This window comes from Lepidochelys olivacea (assembly GCF_965140295.1).
Source record: "Lepidochelys olivacea isolate rLepOli2 genome assembly, chromosome: 14".
Classification (NCBI taxonomy): domain Eukaryota; kingdom Metazoa; phylum Chordata; order Testudines; family Cheloniidae; genus Lepidochelys; species Lepidochelys olivacea.
Genome location: NC_140424.1, coordinates 16,386,917 through 16,409,327, shown reverse-complemented (window position 1 = coordinate 16,409,327; position 22,411 = coordinate 16,386,917). Strand labels below are relative to the sequence as shown.

Below are 22,411 nucleotides of genomic sequence, written 5' to 3'. Positions count from 1 at the left end.
TGCCCCTTGTCCGATTTGCTAGACCCCGCTGCCCCTCCGAGCATCCTCACTGTGGCATACTAGGTATTCTTGTGGCCCTAAATTCACTCCCCTCTCTGTTCCAGGCCATGGCTCTGTTCCAGGATCTGCTGAATGAGGTCAACGGCGTGAAGATGGCTAATTTCCATATGAACGAGGGCCTCCAAAACATCAAGGAGAAACTTGACTCGGTGAGTGTGGCCCTTGCCCACAGAACAGAGCTGGCCTGGTCACACTCTCTGGTGAGGGGAGTGCCAAGCCTTCTCCTTCCACCCCTGAGGCACCGACATCCCCTAGTCCCTCTTGCTGTATGTGCCATGTACCCTCAGCGGGGCTCTCCCTCCTGCCACAAGCAGCACTCAACTCCAAGGGGAGTTAACGCAGTCCCCATCCCCTTGATTTCTCTTCTCGCTACTCCCCAGGCCTTTATGAGCTAGTATTCCCCACCCCTCCTGTGTTTTGGGGGTAACTTAGAGTACAAACTGCTTGGGCCGGGTCTGTGCCTGGCTTATGTGCAGCAGATCAGCATGCTCTAAGGGAAGTGTCCCATAAGAGCACACTGTTCCCCCTCTGCACATGTAGGGGAGAATGTCTCCTCTCCCTCCCTCTCTGTCTGTCTGCGGTAATGCTGGTCAGAGCAGACAGAGGGGACTGGCTGACCTTTCCTCTCCTGTGGGAATTGCACTGAAGACCAGCTTGTACCCTTAGGGCTGCTCCCTATTACTCTAATACCAGGAAAGGGCAGGCAGGGGGTTGCTCTGGGGAGAGAAGAGGGGGTAGAATCCATAGTTCACCATGTAAAATATCTCATTTTGCTTGCACATTGGCCTCCTCAATTAAAATACCCGCACGATGTCTGTGGCATGGGACAAGGGGAAGGAGCAGGAGATGCTGCCAGAGGACAGATGCTCTGCGCGTGCAAAAACAGCCAATAGCTAAGCTGGCCAGGGATGGCAGGAGGCATTGGGACTGAGACGCATCGGCAGAGCTAGGAAGGGAATAGCAGGGGATGCTGGGGCTGAAGTCCGTCGACAGTGTGGCTCATGGGGAGCCCAGGCCTGGGACAGCAGGGCGGGATGCAAGTCAGAACTGAGCTGAGCATGGGCACTGGGGAGTTGGCTATTCAGACAGAGCTGTGTGCCAGTCCCCCACACCAACCGCGTGGTTGAGTCGATCTGGCTGGGGAGTAACGGGTGGGGGAGTCGTGCACTGGGCTCACCTGCACTCTCAGGCCTTCCCTTCCCTAGAGCCTTGTTACTGTTCCTGAGCACTCCGCCCAGGAGTTAACCAGCGCCAGAGCAGAGGGAATGGGGTTTGTACTCCCAAGGCCTGGGGAAACCATGCTGGGCGGCCAGGCCTGTAACAGCAGAGCCAACTGCCTGGCTCAGGTAACATGAGCTGATGCTGCAGCCAGGAGGTAAAAATTCAGCGCTCAGGACCTCCACAAGGGATCCCAGCGAGGTGACAAACACGGCTGATGGGTGTGAAGTGAGTCTGCGGAGTTCCCGTCTCCAGGTGCCCATGGGGCAGGTGGGATTGAGAAGCATTCACCTTTGTGTCACCGCTGCCTTCTCCTGCCAGTTCCACCAAGGCGGGGAAGCTTTAGAATCCATCCAGGGGCTCAGGAGGAGCCCCACTGGCAGAGGGGCTGAGAAAGAACATTGAAATGTGAGGGGGTATTTAGCACAGGGAAGGGGTGAGGAAGAGCCAATCCCCTGTTAACTGCTGGAGGAGTTAGATAGATAAAGGAGCCCAGCATGGGATCCAGGACAGGGCATCTGCCCATGCCCCTTGAAGGACTAAGACAGGGAGCCATCATTCCATGTCAATGGTGAGCGAGAACTCTCAGCAGGTAAATCATTCTAGCAAGGCCTGGGGGAGCTCCCACCTGCCTCGTGCCAGCCATAGGTCTCTGCCAACCGAGGGATTGTTGCCAGGTGGGGGAGAGTTTGAATCTTGTGATGCCGCCCACAGGGAGGCAGCAGAGCTTGGCAGTGCCCAGCTTACTCCTTGTACCTTCAGGGATCCTCAGGGTGGCCATCTGCAGGAACGCTTGCAAAACATGCTAGCTCCCCCGAGGATCTAGCCAGCCGCAAGAGCTTATTCCTTTTGCAACTTGGCAAGCTGCCTTTTCCCATGAGCCTTGGGGGAACGGAGGGGGGCTGTGGGGAAGCAGTAAACATCTCGTTTCCTAGAGTACAGGGAAACAAAAGCTAAGTGGATGCCAAGGCTGCGCCTTTACTGTGTGTGTTCAGCCCCAAAAGCATGCTTTACCCGAGAGAATAGGCAGTTGCCTCCCAGACCCCACCCTGTGTGCCTGGGGCCAGCCCAGCCTACCTCACTGACCTAGTCCCTTATCACAACCCCCTCTGATTTGCCACTGATGTGCCCAGCCTCAGTGTCCCCCACAACACAGGACTGGAACACCCTTCCTATTCCGCTTCCCCAGCCCACCCCCTCTTGCCTTTCCAGTCTCTTCTGAACACTTGCTCCTTCAGGTCCAACAAGTGGGGCTTGAAAAACCCACTTTCCTGTGATAAGTAGGAAACTGATCTATGGGGGTCTTTCTATTGACTTCAGTGGGCTGTGGATCAGACCCATAGTGCTGGGCTTTCAGGGTTTTTCATGGTGACCTTTTCCATTTAATTGGTGCCCACCCCAACTCCCATCATATACAACACAATAAACTGAGGTCAGAGCTAGTTTCAAGTGTTTTACTTGTATGCTGTGCTTAAAGGGATATGACCAAGACAGAAAACCATATTTATAAATATCACACTCTTTTCTGGGTTTTTAATACCACTTTAGATGATCAAAACTGAAAGATCTTTACAAATCAGAGACCTGATTCTGCAAACATTCGCTCACATCAGCCCCTTCACTTGCCTGAAGAAGGCTTTGTCAGACTGGGTTCTTAATCTGTTTTTCAGAACATAAGCTCTTTAATTAAGGTGAGTGATATGCAAAAAATAATATTCTCAGTTTCACTTTCTGTTTATGGCCCGTTTGATGCACTGGAACAAAGTTCTTGTGTTGAGTTTCCGGTACTGGAGGAAGAAATATTTAAAGGCACACCACCAACTTAAGCATCCCATTCCTGTCAGAATTTGTTGGACCCTTTCCAGTTAACAATAACTCCCAAGATTACTAGTATTGAAACAGACTACAGCAAAGTGGTTTTTTTTGCTTGCTCCTTCAGTTTGTTTATTTTGTATAGTCAAACTTTCCCCCACTCCATAAGAACAAACAGTCAGTTTCTTCCCTTCTTGCTTGCATGACTTTCACAGAGCAACAGCAGAGAGGGAAAACATTTAAAAGATAGGAAAATGGGATTGCAAACCCACAATTTGGCAGGGGCACCAAAGGGCATGTCACTCAGGTTTTGAAACAGACTGTATTGCAAGCTGATGCCACTGCCTTTTGAAATACAAATAAAAGGAAAATAGATATTGGAGGGGGCAATATAAACGCACACACACGGTGTGGGTGTGCCAGTGTGCACTTGCACATGTGTGCTCACACAACCCCCCCTACATTTTGGATCTAAGTCTGAATTGGCCATCTTCCTTTTTAAAGGCAATCACACACACACCAGACTGTAGGAGATTAACTAAACTCTCTTCTCTTGCAAGAATTTACAACTGGATACCCAGGAGATTGGCAATCGACTGCAGACCTGCATCGCTGATCAGAAGAACTTGGATAGTGATGTGGTATGTCTCTGAGGGGAACGATTTGCATATGAATTGCCAAGGCACCCCCAGGGCCCCAATTCTCATTCTCTGACTCCTCCTTTTCAGGTGCTGATCTTCACTGAAATCCCTAGCTTCTCCTCCTTTATTTCTTCCCCGCAGGTCTTCTGCTCTGAGTCAAGATCTCAGCTACTTGGACCAGGAAGGACCTGATCCTGAGTATAGGCACAAACTCAGTGGGTGCTCCAGGGCTGGAGCACCCACGGGGAAAAATTAGTGGGTGCTCTGCATCCACCAGCAGCCAAGCTCCCCTCCCAGCCCCTCCCTCACCTCCGCCTCCTCCCCTGAGTGCGCCACATCCCCGCTCCTCCGCCTCCTCATCCGTGTTTGCTCCGGGAGGGAGAGAGGAGGAGTGGGAACGTGGCGTACGGAGGCGGGGAAGAGGCGGGACCGGGGCAGGGATTTGGGGAACGAGTCGGAATAGGGTCAGGGAGAGGGTAGAGTTGGGGTGGGAACTTTGGGGAAGGTGTTGGAATGGGGGTGGGGCTGATGTGAGAGGGGGCAGGGGAGGGTGGAGTTGGGGCAAGGTCAGGGGCAGGGTGGGGGGTCGAGCACGCACCAGCGATAGCAGAAGTCAGCACCTATGATCCTGAGAGGTGCTGATCAACTCATTCCCTGTGACTTCAGTGCTCAGCATGTCCCATGGTCAGGCCCTAAGCAGCACTAAGTGTCCCAAACCACCTCCAGTAGGAACAGGAATTACACATATATTGAGGGGCAAGGCACATGAGTCTCTTCCTGAGTTTCTGTGGTCCTCCTTCCTCCTGACACATCAGGAAACACCCCAATCCATCCAGCTTCCTCTCTTGCTAGAGGATTCTTTAGGGACAGGAAATACCAGTGCTTCTATAGGAGGAGTTAAAGCCTCCACTTCTCCACTAGGAAGGCTTAGGTGTCCGTCCCTAGTACTCCATGATCGCAGAAGTGGTGGTATGGGCATCTGGGGAGGGTCTGCACCATCGTGGAACCAAGGATGCTACTCAGTTGGGGAACATACATTCTCTGTCGAGCTATCTTCTTGGGTGATCCCTGGGCTGCTAGTCTCTGAAGAGTTAATGGAGGAGAGAATGAAGTCCCTTCCTAGACATGCACCACAGAAATACAGTCATCTCTGTTTGGTTTTGGTTTGCTTTCTTTCCAGAGGAACCTAGAGCGAAGGATAAACCTCTATCCTTCCCCCGAAGAAATGTATAACATGGTGCGCTGGGAAGTTCTGGAGGACTGTCTTGTGACAGGCAAAGACAAGAGCCCATCCACTGTGAGTGTGACTTCAATTAGGGGTGGCAGGGGGGAGCGGAGAGCTTAATATGTTTGCTCCCTTCCTCTTCCTCTGCTGAGACATCCCCATAATAGAGTGAGGAGGGAGATCTTGTGAGTCTGGACCTTTTCCAGTCTTTGTGCGGCTTGACACGGTCTGAGACACTCTTCTCTGGGGCAGGATGTCCGGAACTGGCTTTGAGGGATCAGCCTGTACCTTTGTCAAGTTTCACATTTCTAGGCCCCAGTGCCATGCAAGGTTCCACTTGATCAGGCTCTCGTCCAAGGCTTCTCTCTCTAAATGTGGCCTTTTCTGATGTATGAGAGAGCCGGGCCTTTTCCCTCCGCCTGCCCTCTGACCCCATGTTGTGATGGCACCTTGTGATTGCCATTCCTCTGACACCAAGGGGCCATGCCTGAGCCTGGAAATCCTTGTATGACTCCTACCCAGGGCTTCCCAGTGCAGGGGTGCCGGAACGGGGGGTGTCCAAGGGGCCATGGACCTCCCACTTTTTGCCTGTCCGCTTTTCACCACCAGCCCCACCCCTGTCCCTCCGCGTCCCCCTGAGGCTCCGCCTCCCAGCCAGGCTGGAAGTGGAGCCTAGCTCAGGGAGCCTGGGCAACTGTGGGGTGCTGCCAACCCTCCATCTGCCCTGGGTGGAGGAATCCGGGGGTTGGGGACATGGGCTTGGGCTGCTCTCCACCACCCCCCCACCCCCCCCACCACCATGGGCAGGTGGAGGGGCCCAGGCTCTTCAGGGGGAAGAGGGTTACAGGAGTGGGGCCACGGAGGGGGCCACTTTGGGGAAGGCTCCACCACCCCTGTCACAGTGTCTAACTAGCACAGTATGAGAAGGGTAATTTGTGTCATTTGGAGGTCTCACATTCTTGGAATTGATGCACTTACAGGATTTTACAGTGGCCACTGGACTAAATTAACCACTGGTGTAACCCCATCAACTTTACTCAGTGCATGAATTTGGTCCTTTCTTTCCGTGCATGGTAAACATGTCTTATAGATGGGCTAACTGATCTGGTTCTTTCCCTTTTCTTGTCTCCAGGGTGCAGGCCTAGGGCAGCTTCCTGTTGCATTTAACTGTCTAGGGAAGTCACTGCTGAATCTTCATGATTAGATAGCAGTGATGTCACCATGTCTTATAGGGGTTGATTGGAAAGCTAGTCCTGAGAGAAGATGAATTTGGTGGCAGTTGCCAGGGGATGGCTGCCAGCCTCAGAAAATAGCCACACAGTGAGACACAACTGGTAGCTTATGGTCAAGCTGGAGGAATGCTAGAGTGGAGTAAGCCAAGGTGTTGTGGGTCAGGATGGAGATGCATTTGGCAGAGAATTGGAAGGTGCAGAGGAACTTACACAGTGTTTCCGTGTACCATACGTAGCTCGAGCCATTGTGCTAGCAGGACTGAGTACTTTACACAAGTGGGACTAAACCCTGCTCTTTTCCAAGAGGTTCATCAGAGCAGATCTCCACTTCTCCCCCTCCGGCTTAAGCCCCGTTTCTCTCCCAGAATGCATACATTCCGTTACTCTAATTCACAGGCAAACACCCTCCCCTTCGCTTTGACCTCCTCCTTCATCATGTCCAAATAGCACATTGCACACTTTACCAGCGCACTTGCATCTGTGGAGGATATATCGGTTTAGCTGCGGTCAGAGTTATAGCTATACGCTTGGGAGTGGGTTAGAGTAGTTGCATGTGTATATTGCGATGGGTACTCATTGGAGGTGCAAGGGAACTTGCAGTGGAGGTGAGGGCCTGTGAGCGTGTTTGCACAGGAAGGCTTGTGGGTGAAGATTGGTTTAACTGGGGACTTCAACTTGTAGCGATCACCTTGGCGGGGTTTGTACTTCAGCAACCTTAAATCCAAGCTAATGAAGGAATGTGCCTGATTGAACACATCTGTAATACACCCCTACCTCCATGAACAGGCTGTGAGGGAAGGTCAGGGGCAGCATTTGGCTCATAGCATGCCTGTCAAACAATTAACTTCATATAGCATCATACAAGGTGGCAACTTCATGACTGTACCATTCTGTGGGAGTCATAGATTAGCTACTGAGATCCCCCTGTGGGTATGGAGTAGATAGAAAAATAGAGACACTCACAGGGCACAGGAGGTGATGTCCTATAGGGCAAATAAACCCATGGGAATTCAACAAGTTAATTGATCAATTGGGAACTTCTGTTCCAGTGCTAATCTCTGTAGTAAGCAACTATATTGCAACATGATATTCCTAACACATGCTATTCTTGTTCTGTGTCAGAAACTCTATAAAGTTACCCATGCATGCAGGATGCATGCAGGTGGCATAGTTTCCAAAAGAAATCATTTATTTCCTTACCATGGAATGACATTTCATATTTATGTGACTGCTAATTCCCAGAATTAGTCATTCCAAAGACAGTCCCTGGAATGTATTGGTGCTATTAGGAGGTGAAGAAGGTGATCAGACCTTCTCAGAATGGGATAGGCCTGAGCCACCAGATCTAGAGTTGGATGAGGATTTCCAGCTCCTGAGAGTGGACCTAGGTTCTGGTTTGGCCTGGGGACCCCCCTACAGAATTATGCTTAGGATCCTGATACCAACTACTCCCCCCACCTCAGCCTCACACATTTTAGCTCAAGTGTGCTTCAGTCCAGGGTTTCAGTTCTGGCTCATGTGATTTTCATGCATACACAATGCTTGTTGTTCCTATGGAGGGCGTTTTGGCAGACAGAGTAACTGTAATACCTGGTGGAAAGTAGCTGGTGTGTCTGGCAGGGGCAAGCGTACACAATTGAGAGGGAGGGGCAGATATCTGCTAGGAATCCCATCCCAGAGACTCCTCTAGAAAGCAGGCTCCTAGGAAACACTTGGCCACTAGTGGAATTGATTTAGCAACCAGCAAGGTCTTCAGAGGGCGTTTTGTGATTGCTGCTTCCTTTCAGTATAAAGGCCGGTTGGGGGCACGTCCTGTCCCATTGCCCATTCTGTCCAAATAGGCCTGTCTGATTTGATGGTAGTGTTACTTCCAGTTGAAGTGCAGAAATAGAAGAGGGTAGTTTTGAATATCCCAGCTCCCCCCCCCCCATTTACTTTGAACTAGTGCCCATCAGTAAATTGCTCCCATTCCATTGGTTTCCAGGAAGCCCAGTCTGGGGATCCCAGCCTAGGCCAGCCCTCTCCAGCCGAGCAACCAGCTTCAGTTATGGACACCCAAGCCAGAAAACCCTCTGTAACCTGGGCAGGGGCTCCAGGGAGCCAGCCTGGCTCTCCCAGCAGCAGACCTGGTACTCCAGGGATGCAGGCAGGGACCAGGGCAGGCATGCCAGTGGTCCAGCCAGCAGCCCAGGCAGGCACTCCTGGAACTAGGGCAGGCACACCAGAAGCCCAAGCAATCACTCCAGCAGCCCAGGCAGGCTCCCCCAGGACCCAGGCAGGCTCCCCCAGGACCCAGGCAGGCTCCCCCAGGACCCAGGCAGGGGCCCAAGCAGGCATCCCCGGGGCTCAGCCAGGGTCACCTGGGGCCCAGGCAGTCTCCCCCGGGGCTCAGCCAGGGACCCAGGCAGTCTCCCCCGGGGCTCAGCCAGGGACCCAGGCAGTCTCCCCCGGGGCTCAGCCAGGGACCCAGGCAGTCTCCCCCGGGGCCCAGCCAGGGACCCAGGCAGTCTCCCCCGGGGCCCAGCCAGGGGCCCAGCCAGGCTTCCCAGGGGCCCAGCCAGGCTCGCCAGGGGCCCAGCCAGGTTCCCCCTGGGCCCAGCCCGGGGCCCAGCCAGGTTCCCCCGGGGCCCAGCCCAGGGCCCAGGCAGGCTTCCCTGGGGCCAAGGCAGGTGCTCCAGGAATCCAGCCAAGCTTCCCTGGCACCTGGCCCAGTTCCCCAGGGACCCAAGTGGGACCTCCTGGAGCTCCAGGGACCCAGGCAGGCTACCTTGGGACCCCAGCAGGTGCTTCAGCATTGCAGCCCACATCACCTACAGCAGGTCCCTCAGCTCTAGCAGCCCAGCTTGCAATTCCACGTGGACCTTACTCTGCCGTTACATCCCCGGCATCACCTTTACAAGAGAAGGACAAACGCCTAACCTCATCCACCCCGCGAGAGTCCTCCAGGTCCAGCAGTGCCTCCAGCCGCTACTCAGATACCGTGGAAGCGCTACGCCAGATCGGGCAGCTGACTGACCTCTACACCACCTTGAAGGAGCAGATAAACTACCTGGAGCAATTCAAGTGTAGCCACGCCGACCTCAACAAGCTGCGACAATTCCTCTCGGATGCAGGTAGGGACTTACCCATCAGCCAGTGTCTTCAGCACATCCTTTTGGGAGGGGGCAATGCAGGCAGCTTCCTGGGTATGGCTCCTCAGGTATGGCTTCCCAGAGTGATGCTGACTGTAGCCTTGTGCTGGATCCTCAGGGGTGTCTGGGTGAGCAGTGGGGCTCTTGGCTGGGGCCTGGATCCCTTCTCATGGTTCCTCAGTGACTGGCACACTGCTCATACCTTTGGGCTGACTCCCCAGTGAGACGCGCTTGGTGGAATGGGAGCAGCTTACTTTGACTGGGCTGTCATTTAAGGGCATAAATATCCAGAGTGGTACACTTAACGGTCATAAATATTCCACCTTGGGACTCTTGCCCTGACTTTGACAGGGGTCTAGGGTTCACTCCCAAGGTACCATTTTGAAAAGGGGCCTTTTATCACATTTGGATCATTTTATGGTTCATTTCAAAGTATCTTGTTGCATCTCCATCCCCCATCCTGAAACAATACAAAATATCCCAGTGCGGGGCACTGATGAGGGCCGTTGGGGTAAATGGGGGTGCAGGGAGTGCAATTCCATTCTTAGGGGAGCTTCATATCTCTGCTTGTGTTGGTTTGGAGGCTATAGCTGGTAATCTGCTTTCAGGGTCTGCTTCTGAGCTAAGCCATAGATTTATTAAAGGGGGCCTTCTGTATCCTGGTAAAGAGGAGAGGGATAGAAGCTGATAAAGTGCAGGTAGGAACTGAAGAGAAACAATCAAACAAAATAATCCAATTCAATTACATCACATAAAGGCAGACAGCTGAATACAGACACAAACGCTAGAAGTCTAAATACTGAGGTTGGTGAACTTGAGTGCGTGGTATTAAATGAGGATATTGCCATAACAGGCATCATAGAAATTTGGTGAAAAGATGATAATCAATGGGACACAGTAGTACTAGTGTACAAAATACATAGGAAAGACAGAGTAAGTCATGCTGGTGAGGGAGTGACATTATATGTGAAAGAAAGCAGAGTCAAATATACTAAAATTTTAAATGCTCAAACTGTACCATAGACTCTCTGTGGATTAAAAATTCCATGCTTGAATAGTAAGAGTATAGCCATAGGAATATACTACAAACCACCTGACCAGGATGGTGATGGTGATTGTGAAATACTACAAAAACAGAACAGCCAGTAATAATGGGGATGTCCCCCATATTTACAGGGAACATGTCACCTAAGGATGGGATGCAGAGATAAAATTACTAGACACCATTAATAAGTGCTTCTTGGCGCAGCTAGTCCTGGAATCCACAAAGGGAGAGGCAGTTCCTGATTTAATCCTAAATGGAAAGCAGGATCTGGTACAAGATGTGCATATGATTGAACTACTTAGTAATACCATAATGTGATTAAATTTAATATTCCTATAGGGGGGAAATACCAAAGAAACCCACCACAGTAGCATTTAGCTTCAAAAAGGGGAACTACACAAAAATAAGGAAACTAGTTAAATGGAAATTAAATTAAAAGGAACAGCCACAAGAGTGAAATGCCTGCAAGCCGCATGGAAACGCTTTAAAAACACCATAAAGGCTCCAATTAAATGTATATACCCCAAATTAAAAAAAAAAAAACCAGTACGAGGACAAAAAAATTGCCACCATGGCAAAAATGCCACTCAATAGAGTGAGTAAAAGAGGCAGTCGAGGCAAAAAGACATCCTCTAAAAATTGGAAGTCAAATCATAGTGAGGAAAATAGAAGGGAGCAAAACCTCTGGCAAGTCCAGCAAGTGTAAAAGCATAATTGGGCATGCCGAAAAAGAATTTGAAGAGCAACTAGCAAAGGACACACAAACTAGCAGCAAATTTTTAAGTACATCAGAAGCAGGAAGCTTGCCAAACAATCAGTGTTGCCACTAGATGATTGAGGTGCTAAAGGAGCACTCAGGGAAGACAAGGCTGTGGCAGAGAAGCTAAATTAGTTCTTTGCTACAGAGAGTGTGAGGGAGATTCCCGTACCTGAACCATTCTCTTTAAGGTGATAGATCTGAGGAACTGTCCCAGACTTAGGTGACAATAAGGAGGTTTTGGAACAAATTGATAAATTAAACAATAAGAAGTCACCAGGACCTGATGGAATTCACCCAGGAGTTCTGAAGGAACTCAGATCTGATATTGCAGAACTACTAACTGTGATGTGTAACCTGTCGCTTAAATCTCTGTACCAGAGACTGGAGGATAGCTAATGTGACACTGATTTTTAAAAGAGGTTCCAGAGATGATCCTGGCAATTATAGGCTGGTAAGCCTAACTTCAGTACCGGGCAAACTGGCTGAAACTATTGTAAAGCACAGAATTACCAGACACAGAAATGAACACGATATGTTGGGGAAGAGTCAAAGTGGCTTTTGTAAAGGGAAATCATGCCTCCCCAATCTATCAGAATTGTTTGAGGGAGTCAATAAGCATGACAGGGGTGATCTAGTGGATATAGTGTACTTGCACGTTCAGAAAGCCTTTGACAAAGTCCCTCACCCAAGGCTGTCAAACAAAGTAATCAGTCTTGGGATAAGAGGGAAGGTCCTCTTCTGGATCAGTAACTGGTTAAAAGATAGGAAACAAAGGGTAGGAATAAATGGTCAGTTTTCACAGCGGAGAGAGGTAAATAACAGTGTGTGTCCCCCCTGTCCCCCCCCCCATGGTTCTCTACTGGGATCAGTATTGTTTAACATATTCGTAAATTATCAGGAAAAGGGGGTAAACAGGGAGGTGGCAAAATTTGCAGATGATATAAAATTACTCAAGATAGTTAAGTCCAAAGCCGACTGTGAAGAGTTACAAAGGGATCTCACAAAACTGGGTGACTGGGCAACAAAATGGCAGATGAAATTCAGTGTTGCTAAATACAAGGTAGTGCACTTTGGAAGAAGTAATCCCAACTAAGCATACAAAATGATGGGGTCTGTCATAACCATACAGCTAAGGGTAGCCTAGAATACCTCCTTACCTGTAAGGGATTTAGAAGCTCAAATAACCTGGGTTGGCACCTGACCAAAAGGACCAATGGGGAAAAAAGATACTTTCAAATTGGGGGGCTTTGTTTGTGCTCTTTGTTTGTGTGTTCTCTGGGGAAGCAGAGAAGCATCAGATCAGAAAAATCCCCCTAAAATCATCCTAAAATGAGCCTCAATATTGTAAAAAGAGTAAGTAAATAAGGCAAGGCATGTTAGATTATCTTTTGTTTTTAGCTTGTGAATTTTCCCTTTGCTAGAAGGAGGTTTATTCCTGTTTTTTGTAATTTTGAAACTAAGCCTAGAGGGAGCTCCTCTGTGTTTGTGAATCTTTTGTTACCCTGTAAAGTTATCTTCCATCCTGATTTTGCAGAGGTGATTCTTTCACCTTTTCTTTAAATAAAATTCTTCTTTTAAGAACCAGATTGATTTTTCAGTGTCCTGTAGACCCAAGGGGTTGGGTCTGTGCTCACTTTGTAACCAATTGGTTAGGATATTATTCTCAAGCCTCCCCAGGGAAGGGGGTATAAGGGCTAGGGAGGATATTTTGGGGGAGATAAGGCTCCAAGTGGCCCTTCCTGAATGTTTGTTTAAATCACTTGGTGGTGGCAGCACACCGTTCAAGAACAAAAGGAATTTGTGCCTTGGGGAAGTTTTTAACCTAAGCTAGTAGAAATAAGCTTAGGGGGTCTTTCATGCGGGTCCCCACATCTGTGCCCTAGAGTTCAGAGTGGGGAGGGAACCCTGACAGGGTCTAAATGAGCTGTTACCACTCAAGAAAGAGATCTTGGAGTCATTGTGGATAGTTTTCTGAACATATCTGCTGAATGTGCACTAGCAGTCAAAAAAACTAACAGGATGTTATGAACGATTAAGAAAGGGATAGATAATAAGACAGAAAATATAATAATGCCACTATATAAATCCATGGCATGCACACATGTTGAATACTGCATGCAGTTCTGGTTGCCCCATCTCAAAAATATGTATTAGAATTGGAAAAGGTACAGAGTAGGGCAACAAATATTATTGGGGTATGGAACAACTTTGGTACAAGGAGAGAGAAAAAATCTGGGACTGGTCATCTTAGAAAAGAGACGATATGATAGAGGTCTATAAAGTGACAAATAGTGTGGAGAAAGTGAATGGAGGAAGTGTTATTTACCCCTTCCCAGGGGTCACCCAATGAAATTAATAAGCAGCAGGTTTAAAATAAACAAAAGGAAGTACTTCTTCACACAACGCACAGTCAGCCTGTGGAACTCGTTGACAGAGAATGTTGTGAAGGTCACAAGTATAACTGGGTTCAAAAAAGGGTTAGGTAAGTTCATGGAGGGCAGCTCTATCAATGGCTATTAGCCAAGGTGGTCAGGATGCAACCCCATGTTCCAAGTGTCACTAAATCTCTGACAGCCAGAAGCTGGGACTGGACAACAGGGCTCACTTGATAATTGCCCTGTTCTGTTCATTCCCTCTGAAGCATCTGGCAGTGGCACTGGCCACTGTCGGAAGACAGGATACTGGGCTAGATGGACCATTGGTCTGACCCAGTATGGCTGTCCTTACGTACACAATCAATTGAGTGCTTCCTTTGTATTTTCATGGTGGTGTCTAGTCCCTAAGAACCTCTCCAGCATGCCTGCTGACCTCATGGACCAGCTGTCTTCCCTGAAGGCTACGGCAGAAGACATGAAAGATGTAAAGGCCAAGGTGAGCAGCTGGTGTGCCATCTTGTAACCTAACCATGGAATCAGCGATGGTAACAAGGCCACTGTGGTTGGCTGGGATGGCGTGCAAGACAGGGACTTTGATACTGTATCATCCAGGGTCCGAACATGTGCTGTAGGCTGTGGAGTTGTGGTATCAGCATTAGTGGTGAACGTCCCTGCTCTTTGGTATTGTGGTGAAGGCTCTGAACTGAGACTTTGGAGACCTGGGTTCAGTTTCATACTCTGCCACAGACTTAGGATCTTAAGCAAGTCACTTAGGGTTTGATTCCCTCAAGGACATTACACCAGTGAAAAATCAGGTGGAGTTGAGCCTGGATCTACTATGACCCCTTGCTAGCCCTAACACACCTGCTCCCTTCCCAGGCGTTAGAAGGGGGATGCCAGTGCAGGAGTTTTACACTGGTGGAGAGTCCCCCTACAGAGGGAGAATTAATCAGGGGCTGCTTAATCTGGAGAACCCAGCCCTTAAACTGTTCCCCGAATTATCCGTGTACAATGGTTAATTCATCCCCCCACCTTTGTCTGGCTTGTCTGTCTAGACTGTGAGCTCTTAAGGGCAGAGACTCTCTTACGGTGTCTTAGTAAAGTGCCTAACACAACGGTTCCCTGAACTCATTGGCTTCTCGGCATGCTCAGAATATTAAGAACAATAATAAGATCAGTGTGAGGTGAGGGAGAAACCACTGGGAAAGGAAAGGGGGTGGGAGATTGGCCCTTGTATCCCTCAGAACAGGTTGCACCAGGCTTCCTCCTCATCTAGCCCCCTTCCAAAGAGAGCCGCAGATTCTTCAGCAATCCTGCCCAAACCCACCTCTGCTCTACGTCTTGCCAAGGATTATTTTCCATCACAATGTACACTAGATCACCCTGTTGCTTTCTGTGCTCAGGGCAGTTTTGAATGGGGAGGACAGCTGGGTGAGTGGGACAGTGTGCAGATTCCTAGCTACTGAATAGGTTAGTCCAAGATCCCCTCTAATTGAGATTCACTCCAAAAAGGGTGTGTGTGGGTGTGGGTGTAAGAACTTTTTGTGCTTAATGCACTGAGCTAAATTCAGTGAATACAAATCCTTTGAAATAATGAGTGTCATCTGTTTACATCAGGGCTGCATTTAGCTGTATTTGAACCCAGCACAGGCACTGGGGCCGAGGGGTGGGGAGTTATTCAGCCAGTTTGAGGGAAGTCCTTGCAGGCAGATGTATGCCTGAGGTCCTCACTCTTCATGGTTGTCATGGTTCTAGGTAAGGAAGCTGCAGAATGTCCTTGAAGCAGAGGTGGCAACAGAAGCAGATCAGAAAGTGGAGGGATCCAGTCAGATTAACCTGCAGTTAGGTTACCTCAGGTAAAAAGAGAAGAGAGCTGTGGATGTGTGCATCTCTGCTGCTAATGCAACAAGCTCCAACAACAAGCCTCAGTCCCACAGGATTCACCTGAGCTATAGATCTGGCCTCTGACAAAAGAGGGGCCTGTTATCAGACAGGTTACATTATTTAGTTGGTGTTGGTCCTGCTTTGAGCAGGGGGTTGGACTAGATGACCTCCTGAAGTCTCTTCCATCCTAATATTCTATGATTCTATAATAAATCTGGACTCTAATACTGGTCCAGACTCCATTGGATTCATACCTAGGCTATAGAGCTGAATTCCAGTGCCTCGTTTGTTATACTTTCATACAATCTACGGTTTCTGATCTGAATCCCTCATGGAGACCTGAGCCGTGATAACTAGTTCTGTCTCACCCGGTTCAGACCCAAGTTGATGCAGAACTGAACTACAGTTAACTACTCATGATCCCAAGTAGTTCATCACGACCAAGACTGCCATCCGTATTCCATTCCCTGGGATGGGGCTGAACTGTAACATCTGGCCCACGTTCTGGAGGACTTATACAGAACTGAACTGCATAACCTATAGGGCTCATCCATGCTAACTAGCCCGCATCCCTCTAGGGCTGGCTTAAAAATGAGCTAGGCTCATTCCCAGCCTCCCAAAGGGTTTGGTGCATGTAGAAGTGTTTTGTAACAGGTGCCCCATTTGCCATGGTTCGTAGAACAGAACTACCTGCAGGGCAGCCATGGTTCCACTTGGTTAATATACTGCAGGGAGCAGCCATGTATCCCTCCTGGACCAATCAGAGACTTGGACTGTGTTAAATCTGCGTATACGCCACTGGGCTTGCTTTAAGGCAGGGCTGTCGTAGAATTAGTAACTGAAGGGCTCCAGGCCCTGATTCTAGGTTTTGCTGTGCCAGGCCAATATCTATAACCTGAATAGCACACCTATGGGTGGGGCATTGGGCAGGGCAGGGAGGTACATTGCTAAGTGGCTGTGAGAGGGTTTTGGCACCCAGGGCAGAGGAGTTGGGGGGGAAGTAGGGTGACCAGATGTCCCAATTTTATAGGGACAGTCCGGATTTTTGGGTCTTTTTCTTATAAAGGCTCCTGTTACTCCCCCCACCCACCCCACCCCTCCTGTCCTGATTTTTCACATTTGCTGTCTGGTCAGCCTAGAGGAAAGGGGTTTGCCATTACTGAGTGGGAGGGAATGTCAAGATCCAGCTGGTTTGAGGAGTGGATTGTTGTTCACCAGTTCATCTTTCAAGAAGGAGTGAGGGAAACACTGGGACATTATGCTGGAGGGGAGGGGTTCCTAGGAGAACGCTGGGAAGGGGGGAAGAGAGTCTAACAGTGCAAGACCTCTCTCCTCCTCGCCTCTCCTCAAAGCAGAGGGACCCGTGGAGCTGGTCTTCACATGTGCCTCAGGCTGGCTTTACATTCCCACCTCACCCACATCAAAGAAGCTGGACAGAGCCCGTAAGAATGGCTGCATTCCTTGTATGGACTTTGTGTTGCTATGTGATTTGATGGCATCTAAACCACAGAGTTACCACCCAGCAACCATGGCAGGGGCCAAATTCAGCCCTGGGGTAAACAGGCTGACTTCAGGGGAGCTGCATTTGGCACAGCGGAGGGTGCTGGTCCCTGTCTCCGTGCTCCAAGGCCCATGGCAGCACCTCTGCTCAGCAAATGACCCTTTCTGTTGTTGGCTCTGTGGTCCAGATCGACAGTGCATGACATAGAGAAAGAGCTGCAGGAGCTGAGGGAGCAGCAGGATCACGGCAAGGCCAAGCTGGAGCAGTCGGTGACTGACACAGCCCTCTACCTGCAGGAACAGGTCAGGTGGTTTGAGGCGAGAGGTCGGGCTGCTCGCTGGCTTGCTGCGAAACAGCTGCCCTTTTGGGGTTGGCGCAATGGTTACTCTGGGTATCTCTGCTTGCCTAGTTCCCCTGTGGTGTCGGACAGTTGCTCAGCACAAAGGTCCCCAGATTTCCTCCTCTTGGAGACAGTGCGCTAGCCTCGTGGAGCGGGTCAAAGCAGTTAGCTGGGCTCCAAAGGGGCCTCACTAACTGCTGCCTCCCTCCCTGGATCCTGCAGGGGAAGGAAGGGGCATTTGAGCCCAGCAGGACGCTTCCTCCAGAGCCAGGGAAGTGTTTTTCATTGGTGTAGGAGATGACAACTCTGGGTAGCGCCCCAAGGAGGCGCTTATCCACAGGCCATTGCGTCCCGGAATGCAGCAGGGTTTGTAAAAGCTCGCAGTAGGCTAAAGCTTTGCTCTGCTATGAGGGGAAGCAGGGTAGAGACCCAACCGTTTCTTAACTTGTCCTGGTGGCAGTTCAGTGGGCCGCCTTGTGCAGTCGAGCCAGACCGACTCCTTGGTCTGGCAGCAATAAGATGCTTTGCTCAGGTACCAGTCAGTACATCTTCTGCAATACTTCTAGAGCTCCACTCCACACTGACTGGCCCAAGATAAGGACCTTAATGACAGACTCCAAGGCAGTTAGGTCTGGCCTCGAGGGGGAGCACTGCTTCAGCTGCTGCTAACTGGAGAAGATCGCCTAGGACCCATCCATCCATGGGCAAATCCTTGGAGTCTTGGCCAAAATGTATTGCCTCGAGCATTGCCAATATCCCTGCTGGCCAGCAGCAATGGGGTGCTGGAGACACCTCTCTGATAGAGCTCAGCACCCCTCGCCTGGGTGCCTTGCATCCAGAGAAATTCTGCTGGGAGGTGCCTGTTTCAAACCTGACTCCTTCTCTCCCCTGCCTACAGTTAGACAAGCTTAGATCTATCATAGAGAACATGATGGCCTCCTCCTCTGCCTTGCTATCCATGAGTATGCCCACTAGCCCGGAGCCTGGGGAGGCAGCGCCGGATGGCACATGCCCAGCCTGCAGCCTAGATGTCAGCGAGCAGGTTAGCCAGCTGTTCAAACGCTACGAACAGCTGCAGGATTTAATTAGCAGCTTCATGAGGAGGCATGTGGAAAGCAAGCCAGCAAAGAGGCCACAGCTGAGGAGCCAGGTAAGGCCAGCCAAAGGGAAACACCCTGCTTTATTACCCAGACTTCCAGGCTAAAGCTGTGAACGTAATGCAGTACCTGGGGGGAACGGAGGATGGAGGATTTCAGTGGTTCTGTGAGGGGATGGTTCAGACTGGATCCTTTGGGATCTGGGTCCACAGCCCAGTGCAGCAGTGAATTGGAGCAGCAGGCGGGAAGAGCTGCACGTGGGAGTCGTGTGACTGTGACCAATTCCGCCCCTCAACACTGCACACCACGCGGGAGCAGATCACTGCCGGCTCCCTGGGAAGCCCCTCGTTGTTCTGGCTTCTCGTTTAGCCTTGGTTTACACCTGCTGTTTGGCCTGGCGGGTGGATGCCTTGACCCCTCATCTCGAGGCCTGGTGTCAAATCCTGATTTTAGGGGTCACATGTCAGAGTGAGTTTTGTGTGTCTTCCCACTGCCTAGTGGGCTCATGCCTAGCCCTACAAAGTCATCCCAGTGGTCAGCATGGCTCGTGGTTTCTGCCCCAGAGAAGCTGCAAACTGGAATAGCAGGGGTGGTGGAGGCCAGGACCGAGGCACATCGGCAGAGCTGTGTGAAGTCCCAAGACTGCAGTAGATGGGGGTGCAGGTCAGGGCTTGGGTGCATCGGCAGAGCTGTGTGAACGGTGTGCTCTCGGGCTGACATAGCAGGGGATGCTGCATTTTGGGGCTGAGGTGCCTTGGTAGAGCTGTGGGGGGGATTCTAAGGCTGGATTAGCAGAGTGTGCTGCAGGTTATGATCAGCAGAGGTCTGAGTGTGATGCAGCTTGCTCATTACCTGCTGTCCTGTGCCAGGCTGAGGGCAGTGCAGTCGCTCTCTTCCAGTCGCACTCAGCTTCACCAAAATGGTGAAGAAGAAAAGGAGGTGGGGATTTGAACAGGGAGGTTGGTGTAGCAGTTTGGATCCAGTGCAAATCACAAGGGTTCCATTCCTCCATTTGCTCTGCGGTCTGTAGCTCTAGCTTTGCACAGGTTCCCACCCTGCCCTCAGACACATGTTGCACTCAGTTTGATGTGCAACTTGCAAGCCAGACAGTCCAGCCCGCCTCTCTCCTGCCCCTTCCAACCGTGCACCCGTGTCATAAAGGGAATATCCCATCTCTGGCTTGACGCCGTTCAGATCAGCACTTGTCCAGAGCAGAGCTGGAAGAAGACCCTAGTTTGTGACTGAACAGGGAATTGGGCTCCACTTGACCCCATGTGGCATCAGTAAATCCCACAGAACATCTGCCATTAAATGATGAACCTGAGATTAGAGAGGAGAACGAGGCCAGCCCCGTCCTTGTGTGGATGCGGGCGGCACAGTTATGTTCCTGCCACTCTTGGCGTTTGATCTCCTGTGTGGGACAACATAGTGGCCTTATGACACTTATACCGTAACATTCTTCACTGTGTCAGAGCCCCATTATGATGAACTAATGCAATGTTATGATCTGTCTAGGGATCTACGCATGAGATTGGGGCCAGAACTCCTGAGTTCTCTTCCTATCACTGTTTTGGCACATAACCTCTCCGTGCCTTAGTTTCCTGTTTGGTAAAATGGGGACAAAAATACTTATTTCTTGGGGGTGGGAGTTGTGAGCCTTGCTCACTTGCTCAACGTATGGAAAATGTTTTGGGAGATGGAAGGTTTCTGGTCGTGTTTCAGCAGTCCATGTCTAGCTGATCTGAATGGCAGGGTATGGCAGCGCCTTCACCTAGCTGAGTGGACCCCAGGAGATGCTGGAATGATTCCTAGGGTCAAATATTCAGCTGCAGCTTCTCTTTCACGTTAAAAGTCACAGTAGCTGATTGTGTCTGCAAAAGTGGGCACAGGCTCATTTTGCACAAACTGATCTGAGACTAGGGTGAGCAGCAATAGTCCACACACACAGGTGCTGGCTTTGCATGTCTGGAGTATGCACCCTCTTTTGGAAGCAGAGTCTGCAAAAACAATAGCCAGCACTAGGCATGTTTTAAATATCACTCCTAAAAGGAAGGCTCAGGGAATCAAACAGATTCATACTTAGCCAGTTCCAGTACAACCCGTGAGTGCTGGCACAGAACTCTAGACTCTCCACTGACACTGGGAACCACTTTTTATCCAGACTGTGTCCAGCAGGATACCCCATATATCATGCTGCCCGAGGGGGACTGGGGATTGGTGAAGAGTTGTCTATGGAGCCTGTCACCTTGAGGTCACTCATTTGAATTGACTAGTAGTGGCTGAAAATCTTTGCCAGGGATGCCATGTAAGTGACTTGTTCAGTGATCTGTGTGATACATGCTGTTGATCCAGATCTCCATGTGCAAGTGAACAGGTGTCCGTATCACCAAAAGCACATCCACGGCTGGCAGCCTCAGAAGTGAAGCCAAGCACTGGCGGGGCCCTGGAGAACGGCTCTCCCAGCTGTAGCGGAGAGCCCTCCAAGGGAGGGATGAGGCATCGTACCTCTTGCCCATGCCAGGCCTGCTCTGTGGTTCGAAGGCGTTGTGTCTGGCAGTAATTATCTGCTACAGAGCTTCACTTTCCCTTCCGTTGCCCTTGAATCAGGATGAAGAGCTGCTGAGTCGCATCCAAAACACCATCCTCCAGGTGCAAGGAGACTGTGAGAATCTCAATGCCACCACAGGGAATCTCATAGAAGACCATCGGCAGAAACAGAAAGATATCGCTGTAAGTGACAGCAGGGGCCTGGCTAGAGGCCTGTACTCGCCAAGGGTTTGGGTTGCTTGGTAATCAGGGATGCTCTTAGACCTATGCATCCTCATCATGGACGCTCCTTAGCAAGGAAAACAAAGGGACGGGCAGAGGAAATCCTCTCTCCTGCCCTGGGAGAACCCAACACATCTGAGGCTCTACATAGCACAGAGTATAGGTAGGTGGCTCTGGACTCGTTAGCCCCTGAGCTGAGCTCTCCTAGTCCCACATCCAGTACTGCAGGAGACTGAGTCATGCCACTGAGTCGCCTGTTATGATACACCGGGGTTTGCTAAGGCTGTCATCAGAGACCGACCCCAGAGATATAACACCCACCACAGGCATTAAAACACGAGGGGCCTGATGCACAGTGAGTCTCTGCTAGGTGAGCGCCCTCTTGAGAGAGAGAGGGGATCAAAGGGCAGACGGGGAATATCCACATGGACAGCCCTCCTGTCTGCAGGTCCTTACACCGACTAGGCCTAGATGTGCCCCCTTCACCACCCTGCTGTTGTGTTTAGTGATGACTCAAGATATCTGAGCCCCAGGAGGCCTCAGGCCACCAGGGAGCATGTGCAGGTGTTGCAGGTGGTCTGGGAGATGACAAGTACTGTACAGGAATCTCAGCCTCCCCATTCTCTGACTGGTTTTCATCGCCACCTCTTCTGTGTTCTGTAAAGCTTCTCTTCCAGTCACTGGAGAAGTTGGAAAAGGAGAAAGCAGACAAGGAGCATCTGGAGACAGAAATTGACGTGGTAAGGGGGTGTGCAGCACCGGCTTGGGTGGGACATGGTTTCTTCCGCAGGCACAGGAGATGTACGTTTAGGCTCCCTATTCAGTGGGAGGTGGTGTTGTCCCCTGGCTAGGATCCCAGGCTGGAGAGCTGGGATCTGTTCCTGGCTGTTCTGTGTGGGACTTGAGCAAGTCCCTTCGCCTCTCTGTGGCTCTTTTAAATGGGGCTAGTGACACCCATCTTGTAAATTGCTGTGAGATCTACTGATGAAAAGTGCTAACCATGATTACTTAGCATTTTACATCCTCTAAATGCAACATTAAGGAGACTCTCCCTGTCACGCACATGCTGTTACTCTTATATTACCTACACAGAAGCCAGAATTGTCAGTGGTGGCCCCTTATTTTGCTGCCTCAGCTGCTCAGTGTCTGAATGAGACACCTTGAGCTTTCAAGGTGCTCAGAGGTGCTGAGTACCCGCAGCTCCAATTGCAGATACTCCTGACCTACCAGAGTACGCAAGAGGAGGATCCATGCTAGAGTCCTCCTGGGGTATTGGTGAGGAGCCGTCCCAGGCCAGCCATCTGTGGCAGCATCTGCTTTG

The 22,411-nt window shown here is 50.5% G+C and overlaps 1 protein-coding gene across 1 annotated transcript in view; it reads left to right on the top strand.

Annotated features, from left to right (window-relative positions):
- The window catches only part of QRICH2 (glutamine rich 2), a gene marked incomplete at its 3' end in the record, with an annotated part of 52,263 nt that overhangs the window by 8,321 nt on the left and 21,531 nt on the right, over positions 1–22,411 (top strand). Inside the window, exons 2-11 of the mRNA XM_084646706.1 lie at positions 105–209; positions 3,651–3,731; positions 4,912–5,028; positions 9,094–9,301; positions 13,901–13,995; positions 15,255–15,355; positions 17,072–17,186; positions 18,123–18,374; positions 20,929–21,051; positions 21,756–21,830. Of these exons, the coding sequence (XP_084502832.1) occupies positions 105–209; positions 3,651–3,731; positions 4,912–5,028; positions 9,094–9,301; positions 13,901–13,995; positions 15,255–15,355; positions 17,072–17,186; positions 18,123–18,374; positions 20,929–21,051; positions 21,756–21,830 (1,272 nt within the window). The remainder of the gene's footprint in view (positions 1–104; positions 210–3,650; positions 3,732–4,911; positions 5,029–9,093; positions 9,302–13,900; positions 13,996–15,254; positions 15,356–17,071; positions 17,187–18,122; positions 18,375–20,928; positions 21,052–21,755; positions 21,831–22,411) is intronic.